This window comes from Xenopus laevis, chromosome 7L (assembly GCF_017654675.1).
Source record: "Xenopus laevis strain J_2021 chromosome 7L, Xenopus_laevis_v10.1, whole genome shotgun sequence".
NCBI classification, from domain to species: domain Eukaryota; kingdom Metazoa; phylum Chordata; class Amphibia; order Anura; family Pipidae; genus Xenopus; species Xenopus laevis.
In genome coordinates, this window is record NC_054383.1 from 31,563,591 (window position 1) to 31,578,087 (window position 14,497).

At 37.1% G+C, this 14,497-nt stretch overlaps 1 protein-coding gene across 1 annotated transcript in view; it reads left to right on the top strand.

The window, feature by feature from the left end:
• Positions 1 to 4,110: 4,110 nt before the first annotated feature.
• abcc2.L (ATP binding cassette subfamily C member 2 L homeolog) overlaps positions 4,111 to 14,497 on the top strand; it is a 40,456-nt gene continuing 30,069 nt past the window's right edge. Inside the window, exons 1-5 of the mRNA XM_018224735.2 lie at positions 4,111 to 4,203; positions 5,011 to 5,098; positions 8,842 to 9,015; positions 10,404 to 10,544; positions 10,684 to 10,818. Coding sequence (XP_018080224.1) covers positions 5,057 to 5,098; positions 8,842 to 9,015; positions 10,404 to 10,544; positions 10,684 to 10,818 — 492 coding nt within the window. The 5' untranslated portion in view covers positions 4,111 to 4,203; positions 5,011 to 5,056. The remainder of the gene's footprint in view (positions 4,204 to 5,010; positions 5,099 to 8,841; positions 9,016 to 10,403; positions 10,545 to 10,683; positions 10,819 to 14,497) is intronic.

Here is a 14,497-nt window from a genome sequence, read left to right on the forward strand (position 1 = left end):
TCTGCTCCTACATAATTGGCCAGTAAGAAGCCAATTAAAAGGTGACAACCCTAACCCCAGAGGAACGCCACTGAGGATTGGAAGTAAGTGACTTGGCAGCCCCCAGTGATTGTACTATTCCTCACGATAAAATGATAAGTACTACAGTATGTAGTCTATGACTAAGTTCCCCAATAGGCATGAAACGCGTTAGGCTTTCATCTGTAATGTCCTAATAAATGTTTTTGTATTTTTAACCATTTTCGGTTGATTCTTTTTGAGAAACTCACAACTTTTCTTGTTGCCTACTACAGTATGTGCCCCAAGCCACAGTGATTTACTCTCAGAGGACAGAGTAGCTACGGCTGCCCCAAACCTCTTTTATTGGTGAACACCTTTCATATTTCGGGTTTCACGTAATCACATAAGGGTAAAGGAAGAGCAATGTCTTTAAATCAAGACAGTAGGATTGTTGGTGATGGTAGTCGTCACATTCCCTGGTATATACCGAAAAAAATAGTGTAGAAACATGATGAAATGACTGTGCAATTTACATGGATTAATATTTGACTAGTAAAGTAACAATGAAGATAAGTGTCTTCTTTTCTGATGTCAGATGTATGTGGATGCCTGGTCCCTGTTGAAAAGCTAGTTCCATGGCCAAGCAGACTTTTCAGACAGTTGTCTCTTTACAGAGAAGTGAACAGGGATGAAACTTTTCTTTAATAATTAATGAGTAAACAGTTTAGCTGTTCTGCTATCTCTGAACATTGCCCCTATGATCCTTGTTTATAGTTCAAGTAAGGGGAGTTCATATTCATGCAAGAGCATCCGCTAATTAGTCCCGGTTTACTTTTGTCCTACTGTAACGAAGGATGACGCTGCATATTTTTATGCTTACTTCATTGTGAGCTCTTCGATGTTTACAACAGATTTGTTTGAAAGTATCTCCCCCAACCAAGGTTTGTGTGCAGATTTTTTGGTTCTACCCCCATCTCAGCAAACCATTTTTTATGGACCTTGCTTGAGCACATTATTGTGGTGAAGCTGGAAATGGCTTTCTTTAAATTTGAAATAAAGTACCTCTAAGAATGTCATTGTGCTCTGTAGCGTTAAGGGGAGCTATCTTGAAAACCAACATTTAGGGGGATATTAATCAAGGGTCGAATTGAAAAATTGAAGTTTATAAATTCGAATTTCGCGCTAATTTTAGTGTACTTCGACTAGGGAATAGTCCAAATTCGATTTGAATTTGGAAAAAAAACGAAAATTCAAATATCGAAATTGATCATGTACTGGAATTTAAAAATTCAACTCTGGCTATTCGATATCTAAAACCTGCCGAATTGCTGTTTTAGCCTATGGGGGACCTCCTAGAAGGTATTTGGTGGACTTTGAAAAATCAAAGTTTTTAAAAAAAAAAAAAAAAATACTTTGAATTGAATTCAATTAGGGATGCACCGAATCCAGGCCTTTTTCAGCAGGATTCGGCAAAATCTTTCTACCCAGCCGAACCGAATCCAAATTTGCATATGCAAATTAGGGGTAGGGAGGGAAAACGCATTACTTTTTGTCACAAAACAAGGAAGTAAAACACGTTTTCCCATACTCACCCCTAATTAGCATATGCAAATTAGGATTTGGTTCGGTATTTGGCCGAATTTTTCGCGAAGGATTCGGGGGTTCAGCCGAATCCAAAATAGTGGATTCGGTGCATCCCTAAATTCAATTGAATACGATCCGAATTTGATTCAATCAATCGAATGCAGCCTATTCATTCGAAATTAAAGAATTCGATTTTTTAAATAAATTTCAGTTGGTCTTCTTTTTATTCAAATTTCTAGTTGATGGGAGTTTTAAAAAACTTTCATCACCTCGAAATTCGACCCTTGACAAATCTGCCCCTTAAAGGACAAGGAAAGTTAAACTAAAGAAGTAGCTAGAAATGTTGTACATTATGTTTTGGGCTTCTGCACCAACCCAAGGCAACCAAAGCCCTTTAGCAGGGAAGATCTGTGTCTTCAAGATGCCCCAGTAGCTCACCATCGTCTTTTCTGCTGATTCACTGCACATTCTCTGTGCTGCTGTTACTTACTGAGCTTAGGGACCAACTCACAATATACGGTACACATAGAATAGAAATGTCACAGTATTTACACTTTATTTAAACCATTTGAAGCTCATGTCACATTTATTTTAGGGTGGGCTTATGTCTAGGAAAATAGAGGCTCTCTGTTGTCTTAATTTTGCTTCCTTGGACATTTTTAATAAGTGGCCACTTCCAGCAATTTCCCCATCACTAATAAATACATACATATGACCTTTATGTACCCGCCATATTTAAATTGACATAAGCACAAGTATTTTAAAGTTTCGCTAGGAAGAAAGTAACGCTAGAGAAAATTTGCTAAGAAACTTTCGCGCTGATGAATTCTCGCTGGTGAAAGTATGCCAGCGTCCATTTGACGAGACGAAAGTTTTGCATTTTCATAAATACACGTATTCACCATAAAATAACGTCTGACGTAGTTGCACAAAGTATGACGAAGTTTCCCAAAGCAAAAATTTGCACGTAAGTAAATTTGGCCCTTAGCCTATTTTCTTTTCTTTATTTAAATATGACCTACAACCTATAAAGATATACTTTTGGTTGCCAGTAGACTGTTAACCCTCTTAAAGGAAAACTATACGCCCATAATTAATACTGAAGCAACAGATATCATATACAGATAACAGTTTATATCAAGTTAAGTGGCATATTAAAGAATCTCACCAAACTGGTCTATATATTTAAGTAAATATTGTACTTTTACATCTATTGCCTTGAGCCACCATTCGGTGATGGTCTGTGTGCTGCCGCAGAGATCACCTGACCAGAAATACTGCAACTCTAACTGTAACAGGAAGAAGTGTGGAAGCAAAAGACACAACTCTGTTGATTGGCTCATGTGACCTAACAAGTATAGTTTGTTTGGTATGTTTGCGTGCACTGTGAATCCTACGATCCCAGGGGGGGCGGCCCATATTTTTTAAAATTATAATTTTCTATTTATGATTACCCAATGGCACATACTACTAGAAAAGTATATTATTATGAAAATGGTTTATTTACATGAAGCAGGGTTTTACATATGAGCTGTTTTATGCAATATCTTTTTATAGAGACCTACATTGTTTGGGGGGTATAGTTTTCCTTTAAAGGAGAAGGAAAGTCTTCCACTTGGGGGTGCCAAATGTTAGGCACCCCCAAGTGATTGTATTGACTTACCTGAAACCCCGGGCCAGTGCTCCTATCAGCAGAAAACTGCACCGGCCCGGGGTTATTCTAGCGAGAACAACAGAGTGATCCTCTTTCAGCTTCTTCTTTCTTCAAATTTCTCAGGGCAGACGCATGCGCAGTAGAACGAAATACCCGACTTTTTAGTTAAAGTTTGGCTTTTTGAACTACTGCACATGCGCAGCCACGATAAGAAAGAAGAAGCTGGAAGTGGATCGCTCCATGGTTATCACTGGAATAACCCTGGGCCGGTGCAGTTTTCTGCTGATAGGAGCAACGCCCGGGGTTTCAGGTAAGTAAATACAATCACTTGGGGGTGCCTAACATTTGGCACCCCCAAGTGGAAGAAAACTTTCCTTCTCCTTTAATGACAGTGTAGAAATGGTAAATAGCACAGGGGTTATTTCTTGCTTTCACTACTTACTAATGTAATACTGACAACTTGGACATGGGTTCCCTTAGTGAGTTACTGCAATTCTAAGGAAATCAACACTGCCATATAGGTAAAAAACATGATGATTTGCACCCGACAATTGCAATTTGCAGTAAGTGCCACCTTAGTAAAGGTTTAGAATTTCTTTTTGCATATTTATCTATAATCACTTTGGTTATGGCACATGTAGCAGTTCTCTCTACTTTGCCACTGGGTGATTAAAAGCTCAGCTTGGATAGTATTCCATTGTATGGACTTACTATCTATCTGTCGATAAAACTAAAGAATCTGTGAATACACAAAGTGCAGAGTGAATGGAGTTAACTCACAGACCTGGTATCATCAAGTGTTTCATTAACCAGAACTGAAGGTTCAACTATGTTATCATAAAAACTGCTGGAGAACGAAGGTAGAAGGAGTGGGGCAGGGAGGAACTGCAGTGACTCTGAAAGAGATGGTGGAGAGACTATTGTAACCATCTAAGGAGTGTAAGTGGCTGTGGCAGAGCACAAAGGTAAGTCCATACTCATGTAATCAGAACTGGCATAGTTATAGTGCAGGAACATTTTCTGCAAGAAAATTTTTGAAGCCTGTGGTTCCCATCACCGAACCTAAGGATCACATTGCTCATCGGTCCCAGCAGAATGATGTTGAAGGTACCAATTTTTATATCCTATATCCATTTTCAACATCTGTAGGAGAGCTATCAACATAACACTTACCCAGCTCCCCTGGTTGTTTGTGGAAAGGACTTTACACACATATATAACTAATGCAGGGTGCAGGGTGGCCCTCTGCCGTGTCATTAAGTTGGTTCATTAGAAGTAATTAAGAAACAGAGCTTGATTTCCTTATTCTACCTTACTCCAACTTTTGTATGAATTTGTTTTTCAATTTGCTGTGTAGATTATAATGTAATGTAAGACCCTTATTGTTTATATATATAAAAACATAGTAAATTAGGTTGAAACAAGGCAAAGTGCACCAAGTTCAGTGGAAAATGGCATGAAAAATTCCAGTTGGGCTAAGTGCTGTGGCAAGGTTTATTCTTACAAAGGGAACAATCTAAGCTGTTCCCTAGTAGATTCCATTCAAACAGAACAGCACTCCTAACGACAGGAACATCAATCCCATGTTCAGGCAAATGGTGCCGGCTCATGAAAGAAGTTACAATGGTTAAAATTTAACCGAGTTAGAGGCAGTCTGCACTGAGATGCACCTCAAGAGGATAGAGAGCAGTGTGGGCAGGGGGTGACTTTTAACCTGCTGATTCATAGTGATAGCATTGGTGCTAATGATATATAACATCATTATTCCGCAGCACAATCCCAAAGCAGGCAGATCCCGTGAGATTCCGTGTCAACAACATGTCTAAAGCTTTGGATTCATATTGTGGTTCTGTTTTCTGGGTGAGTGCTTAATATTCCCAGTTATTAATAATAAATGTATAATGAGGAACATGTTGCATGGTGTTGTAGCTGGCTGTTGCGGTGTATATATTAATATATTTATATATATTATAAATATAATATATATATATATATATATATAAATATATATAGATATATATATGTATATATATATATATATATATATATATATATACTCAGAGTATACCAGCACTCACGATATAGCAAGTCAAATCCATTCCCGGGTGCTCCTCAAATAACTTTATTCAAGTTTTCACAGAATCCCCCCGTGAGTGCTCCTAAATACTATATATATATATATATATATATATATATATATATATATATATATATATATATATATATATATATATATATATATATATATATATTAAACATACTCTTGTGCTACTCCCAGGGTCAATGATTTCTGAGCAAGGGTACATTAATTAAATCTAGGCTCTATGATTGATGTGTATTGAGTACTTTATGAATCTTATGTAGGTATGTTTCTACTTAGTACAGGCATGGGATCTGTTATCCAAAATGCTGGGGTTTTCCAGTTAAGGGATCTTTCTTTAATTTCGATCTTTATACCTTAATTCTAGTAGAAAATCATGTAAATAGTAAATAAACCCCCATCTAATAAGTATTAATTATATCTTAGTTTGGATCAAGTACAATGTACTATTTTCTTGTTACAAATAAAAAGGAAATCATTTTGCAAAATGTGGATTACTTAGCTAAAATGGGGTCTGTGGGAGATGGCCTTTCAGTAATTTGGAGCTTTCTGAATAATGGATCCCATACCTGTACTGTTATATAGACTCCTTAGGGGGCATATAGACTCCTTAGGGTGCAGAAGGTGAGGGTTAAACATTCCTGCTAAAAGACGGATAAAGGATGATACAATGTGTTGGATGGGTCTGTAAAATAAATGTCTGTTCTGATTAGTTATACATTTCTATTATATATATGTTTTATTCTCCATATCTATATGTCTATCACTATCTTTCTGTCTATCATTATACAATACACTATCTATTCACGTACATGTGACTACTATTACACCTTCAGCCTCAGGGCAGGATCATCCTCAAGACCGTCTTCAGGTTGGTTCTAACCAGAGACGCACATGTCAGATTTCCCCCTTTTGTGTTTTCTAATGGAAATATTAATAAGTGAAAATAGTTCATTTCCTTTTGCTTTTCTTGCATATGTGAAAATATCACTGTCTTATCTTGCTTTATTAGCCTTTCTAAGTCTTTCCAACTAGCCGGTACAACCTTCCTTATACCACCCCTATAGATCCAGTATTATGTTGTAATCCCCCAAAAATATGTCCCCTTCAATTGCTTGTAGACTGTGCAGATCGATACCATGAAATAATGCCAGTATGGGTTGTGACCTATACTATTTTCAAATCAAAGGGAACATTTAAACAAAAGACTCCATTTAATTTATCCTAGTAGACTAGCTTATTGTTTATTCTTCTTCGTCATGGATATATTCACCAGTAATAACAGCACAATAGTATGATCCCTGACCGTTTTACTCAAGTGGCCAAGGTGCAAATGTACTGAGCCGTAACTTGTAACCATAACAAGGATATTCCATACAGAATAACCCATATATGGTGTAGATACAGTATATATTTATATGTAGGTATATATTATATAAATATATATCTACTCCATATATGGTGACAATCAGCGTGCGAGTCCTTGTTTTGGTTGCCATGTGTTATCAAAGCCTCACCTTGAAATCCAAGAAATTTCTTCATTTTACTGCCCTTGTAATAACTAGCCCTTATCTTAAAGTGAATGAATTCCCCAGTGTTTAAAAGCCCGATAAATAGGTGCTTTTTCTTATGGCATTTATAAAGCATCACACATGGAGAATCAATGCTCTCCCACCGGGCTGTATAGATTAGGATAGAGAGAGGTGATTATTTGGGCCTATGCCTCCTAGTTAAGGAACACAAACACCAAAAAATGAAAGTGTATTATATGCATTTAAAAATAATGTACTGCTGCCCTGCACTGGTACAAATTGCATGTTTGCTTCAGAAAGACTACTATAGTTCAAGATGAATAGGGCAAATAATATCATGTGTTCACAGCAGACAATAGCCAGGCTGTATAGAATTCGATGGTTTCGTCCTTACACAGCAAGAATAACACTTCTCTTTTATAAAATAGAACATGTATTGCCAAGAAATGGGTTATTTGTAGGGGTTTTAAAAGTAAATAAAATATTTTCACTTTTTTATGCTACTGGTTCTATAAATGTTTTGGAATAATTCACCAGTAGTCAGCGTGAATTCACAAGAGGAGGAATAATGACTTGGAACCCAAAAGCCTCTGTTAGTCATGTAATAGCAGACACTATGATCTAAGTTGGAATCAGAATCATTGAATAAGAACATTTGTCAACGGATGTTGTAATTGTGAGGCATCCATCTGCAGTCAATTCAGTCATTTCCAGGCCAAGTTAAAGTCATTAAAGTAGAACTAAAGCTTAACTAAAGAAGTAGCTAGAAATGTTGTACATGATGTTTTGGGCTTCTGTACCAGTCCAAGGCAACCACAGCCATTTAGCAGTAAAGATCTGTGTCTCCAAAGATGCCCCAGTAGCTCCCCATCTTCTTTTCTGCTGATCCACTGCCCATGATCTGTGCTGCTGTCACTTACAATACTCACAATATACAGTACACATAGAATAGAAATGTCACAATATAAGGCTGATTAGTAATTAATACAGATAATTACTACGTAGCAGCACAGAAACCAGTGCAACTAGCATCAGAATTTAATAATCAGCCTTGTAGCATCAGCTTATATTACAGACCAACCTCATTTTCTTCTGGATAATTAGTGATGACCACTAAGTTTAGCTTCTCAACAGCTGCTCGAAGCCCACTGAGCATGTGAGTGTCACAGACACTTTCCAAGATGGTGACCCCCTGTGACAAGTTTGAAGTCCTGGATCATTGCTGCTGTTGAAACTTTAGGCTGGTGCAGTATGTTCAGTATATAACATATGGCATTTTTAGCCAAGTTCATCTTTAGGTTTAGTTCTCCTTTAATATAGCACATTACAAAAATGTCCCAAGACAGGACCCTGATTAACAGAATTTCATTGCATTTCACCACTCCAACTAATAAATAAATGTTCTGAACCTTATTTTATGGCAACTTCTGTGTCCCCTTTACCTGCATGTTTATTGTTTGGATTTGTTTGTCTGGCCACAGCCCTATAATATCAGGTCACACAAACCAGCCACTAGACCAGGCCATGATCACTGTATATAGGGGAGTTTTGGATACAGAGACAGTTAAAATAGAGACAGTTACAGTACCACACCCAAAGGGAAAATAACAAATATTGTTTCCCATGAATAACCCTTTTAACAGCCTTCCCTTTTACAATAGAAATAATACAATCCTGACTGTCAAGTAAGTGTTATTAAATATGATCAGATTTCAACTGATTGGAATTCACCAGGGTTCCCCTGTTTCAATTTTTAGCATATGAAAAAAAATTTGCTGCGTTTGCTCAAGTCATAAAAAAATCCAATGAAAGAATTACACCAACATCAATATTTGGGTTACTTTGCCAAAGTCGTTTTATAATACTTTACTTTTAGGTGTTGCGTATGTTTTGTTCCTTTAAAGGGCCAGTTAAACACATGAAGCTGAGCAAGCACTATCTAACATTACACAATATATGACTCATTTCAGAATTCGTCACTCTTGGAAAGTGCAGAACCTGACCTTCCCCTGTGCTTTGAACAGACTGTTTTGGTTTGGATTCCTCTTATCTTTTTTTGGCTTTGTGCCCCATGGCAGCTTCTTCGCTTGTGTAAACCAGGGGTTGTTAAATCCCCTATAACCCGCCTCTATCTAGCCAAGCAGGTACGTTCCACTCTTATGCCTATGTCTATTGTTTTTGTTGTGTTGCAGAGTTTGTTTTCAAACCAAAGATTTTGATTTAGCAGAAAACTACATTTGCTAAAGAAATTCCCATTTACTCATATTATTATTATATTACATATACAGTACATCCAATGCTACAGACTGTAGCTATTCATCTATAGTCTCTAACAGGGTTGTCTGCTGATGGTCCATTGGCTGGATGTAAAACCGGAATATAGTTACCTACTGACCTCTGGGTATAATGGGAGAAAGGAGGCACAGCTTGCACACCCCGGCCTAGTGCACGGTGATGGAGGGATCGGCACCCTCCCAATACAATACGAGGAAAGATTCACTGACACTCGAAGGCTGGTGCAAGCAGGGTCAAGCCCTTGCGTTTTTATTAAGCAGAAAGGTGCAACGTTTCCAATTTAATGAGACACTTTGTATAGCACAGCCATGAATTTTACTAACGCTATGTTTATGTTAAAACTACTTATGCATTATATTGTATTATCTACTCCCATACTGTAAATGATAAAATAAATGTGAGCTTGTCTCTGGGTTCTGTGTATATGGCCAATAAAACTCAACTGTGAGTTCTATTGCTCTTATAAAGTGCCACATTTATACAAAGTCTATCATGTTTCTAATGATTTTGTTATAGAGAAAAGAAGTTGATTTGTGGAAATTAATATTCAACATTTATAACAAATTTATAATACCGTTTGTATTCTTCCTCCTCCCAATCTGCTGTTATTTCCTGGTGTTCGCTTTTTTCAGAGGGTTTCACTCGAAAACTCGAATAATTAGATTCAAGTTTTTTCCCGCAGGAAAACTCGATTAATTTGAGTTTTAGAGATGTTAATCCTGAACTTGCTGATTCAGGTTTTTTCCATTTGAGTTTTTTCTTAAAACAGAAACCATTCGAGTTGAGAGTTCATTCGAGGTTTTAAAAAGCTCAAATAACTCTAAAACTTGACCTTTGATAAATAACCCCCTAAGAAATTTGAAACAGGACTACTGTAACGTAAGGAAGAGGGCTCATTCACAAATGTAGTAGACAATCTGCCTAGTCCAACCAGCACACAGCTTTTCAAATACATTTTGTATCAAGATTATCCTGCGTTACTCAGCCAAACATTACATATTGTTCTTGTGCATTTTGATGACTCAATTTTAAGGGAATCCTAAAGGACTTACAATAAATAGTCAATGACTCATTTGAGAACCTTTTCAAGGTTATTGATATCATTGCAATTGATTTGATACTGCCCTGTGTCACCATACTTTCTAGCTAGGGCATTTGGGAATAAAAGCCATCTCCAGAGCAATGTACCCACTACCACAAAGAAATACACCTGACTTTTCCATGTTTGCCATTGCAGTGCCTGACATTGCTCCTATTCTTCACGTCCATTGCTGGCATAGGAATTACTGTGGCGGAACATGTTAAAGCCCAGTCCAACTCTACCGAACCACTCCCTGTCGTCCTCTATGTCAATCCAGCAATCTATGCAGCTACCTGGGTATGTTTACATTTCCTCTAAGACAGATATTAAAACGATCTCAATGTACCAAAAGGCGTTATATATAGTGACATGGGATAAAATGCAGTTGCAATTGATAGGAAACCAATTAAAATAACAATTCATTATGTTTTTGCAGTTGCTAGTTTTGCTCATTCATCACACCAGGCGATATTATGCTCGGAAAGATACCGGCACCCTTTTCCTCTTTTGGACTCTCTCTGTCATTTGCGGAGTTTTTCCACTTCAGACTTTTATCCGGAAAGCACTGAAGGTCAGTTTTTAAAATATTACATTTGTGACCAGGGTTTTGATTGCCTTTTACAAACAGGAAGTAGAATGCGACTTTACTTTAGTTTCAGAATTTGTCCTGTTTACTGCAAGAACAACAAAACAAAAAAAACACACATATTTCTTAACAGAATCAATAGGCAAAAAAGTATGTTTAACACAAGCCCTATACATTGAACTTTTACTGATAAATTGGGTCTTTTGCCCTTTTAAATCATGGACGTCAAATCTGATACCAAAAAAAAGGAACGACAGGCACTCACAGATCCCACAGGACAAGCAAAGTAAAAGAACTGCCGACTTTATTAGGCAAATAGAAAAGAAAAACCCATTGCGGCTCTATCCAAATGAATTCAATTCCACCAATAAAGCATTTATGAGCTAAATGGCCAAGAAAACTTTAACCTTTAATCACACCACCATTGATTTTTTGGATTTAACATTAACAGGTGATCAGTGTTGTATAAAAAGCACGGTTTTTAGGAAGAAAACGGCTGGAAATTTTTTATTAAGAGCACATTCTTGCCACATTTTTAGAGCTGTACCCATAGGGCAATTCCAACGCCTGCGACTAAATTGTAGTACTGACAAGGAATTTATAACACAATCCATTGTGACACTACACTTTACAGCCCCTAAAGGTGGCTTTTGTGAGGGCCCTTAAGAGTAATAGACCTGACTTATTGAATAACACTAAAGTAAGTAACATCAACATCGAAAAAAGAGAAAAGGCACATAAAGACATGCCATTATTTATTACTACATACAGTATAGTAAACAGTACCATGCTATTAAGAACATAGTTAAGAAATATCTCCCAGTTTTAAATGGTGACAGTGTCAGACTGGGATGTCAGGGGCCCACCAGAAAACCTTAGACTGTGGGCCCACTTTCCAAACTATTATTCCTCCTTTCCTCACTTAACCTCTTTATTCAACTAGTCTTTTATATCTACTTACTGTATTCTTCCATTAAAGTGGACCTGTCACCCAAAAAAAGTATTCCAAATCCTACTTTATCATGTCAGTCAAGCAAAATGAACTTTAATTACATTGTATATATTATTTAAAACTTGTTTCCATCAGTGTGGGAACTCATAATTATAGCAAGCAGGCAGGAGCCATTTTGCGGACACTGTTATAAAGACAAGCCTTGTATCATCTCAGAATCTTGTTTGTGCACCAGAATGCGGGACCTGATGTCCATCCCCATGCACTGGTTATACAATTAAATGTTTAAGAGAACTGGGGGAATATGGGGAAAGCAGTGACATCTAGGAAGTGCTGAATGGAAAGTGAAAGTAATTGCTTGCCCCGTCTCTATGCCTAGGCATAGAGGAGGGGCAGGCAATATTTGATTGACAGCTGAGATTTTTAAACTAGTTTATAAAAGCTATGAATGCTTTAATAAAAAAAAGAATTTGGATTTCATGTTTAATTTGAAAAGGACTTTTATTATACAGCTTTTTATTTCTGGGTGACAGGTCCACTTTAAGTATTTTTTTCCTATAAAGAAATAGGGAATGACCATAAAATACACTGTTAGAAGCAGAGGGCTCACTGACACCTGGGCCCACCGGGTTTTCCTGGTATCCCGGTGGGCCAGTCCGACACTGAATGGTGACGAAAAATTACGAAAGGGTCATACAATATGGCTGTAAGTTTGTCACACGATGTGCGAAAACTCTGGGAAATATCTTGTCACCAAGTGATGTGAGTAGTAAAGGAAATGGAATAATTGGCTTAATACCATTAGTTCCTATGGCTGTGGTGCCACACGTTGTGTTACATGTAAATATATGAATAAATCAACTGAATTCATCAGCACTAACACCGGCAAATCATTTTAAACAAAAAACGTCATCAATTGTAACACCATGCACGTGGTTCATCTGCTCACTTGTAAGAAATGCAATATTCAGTATGTGGGTTGCACTACTAGAAAACTGAAGTGCACATCAATCAGATAGCTACCCCCAAGTAAGAGCACTGTAATATCAAGGCACTTTTTGAACTGTAGTGATGGAGATTGTGAAAATGTAAAAATCTTACCTCATTATTGCTCCATCGAGAAGCCTTTGGGGATTTCACATTAGACACACATCAGCTGAAAGGTCTAAAATTGCGGTTTGATGTTGCATGTTGTGTTTAATAGCACGATACCTTGGCCACCATACAGATGATTATATTCCACTCTTGCACATTCAACATACAGTTTTTAGGCACTCTATATCCTTTAAACAATTTTTTAAATTTATTTATTTATTTTCTCCATCCGGTTTCACATGGCCTTCAATAGCACCAATTTGCCTTTTCTCCACAACATTCACGACTTTGGTCCCACTTTTCCCCAGGCACACCCATTGCACACATATTCCACTCACATGTAAATGTGTCCCCCAATATCCATCACCTTAGTACAATACTCAACTGCAGCATACACGGAGAGGTCCCCTAATTAATTATCACACTTCACAGTCACCATCACCCACACCAATGTTTTAAGTATTCCCAACACTGCCACGTACCCTCACCATCACGGAATGTATTCACTACCCCACACAACCACAAATGATTCCTTTGATTTATCCCCTTCATATATCACACACACTATCACCCTCTTAGTACACGCTGCGTTGGATTCACAATGAGATACAGCTGTCACCATCGGTTGACATTTGACATACTTTAGCCATTGTCCAATTGGGCATTGGTATACATACCACTGCCCTCCGTTCCTTTGTTGAGTGATACATTCACCAACACAGAATAGTACATACAGAACCACCAAATCACTACGATCACATTCCAGATTATAACACACACATATCACACTCACGAGTAATCCCTTTACATTTTTCACATTCACTCAGACATCCATTCACAATTCCACGCCAAATCCATATATATATATATCCCGACACTTCAAACACTTACACTGTTTCCTTCTCCTTTTTGTACCCTTTCAGCTTTTATAGTTTCCCAGCTGTACACCAATATCCATTCTACATCATGTGCTGATATTTTTAAGTTGGACACAAAGGTATACACACACTTTTGACTGGGATATAGGGATTTCACATTACATTTCATATTTTGTTTTTCATTCTGTTTGTAATTTTCATTTTGTCTGCATTTTTCAAAAGTCCGTATACAACACAATTTATTTATTTATTTTTTTTGTATAAACTGCGTATGGCCTAGATAAAAAACTTCCACGCAAAGTAAGGTATCCTTAACACAAACATGTTCACCTGTATGTTGAAGCCCTCGTTAGATAAAACGTTTATGTGGTTTTCGTGCGGTTCAAGTATAATTTAATTTAATTATCAATCTTAATTTAAATTTTTACTTGGTCTTTGAATCTGACCACATTCCATCTAGCCACCTAACCACATAATTATAGCTTTAGTGTTTCCTATAAATAAAAACCGTTGTTACATATTACCTTTTTTTATTAACTGAGAATTTTTTCATGGATTTATGTTCATTTTTATGGGATACTCCTTCCCAATTTCACCCTAAAATTCTTCTCTGAAATACCCTCACATTAACTAGTTTTAGTACTTTTGGCTCAATTTAATGTTGGAGTTCACAAAATAGATATACGTCATGTCGGCACTTATAGACATCAGGACACATTTCATATACTGTACATTTTTG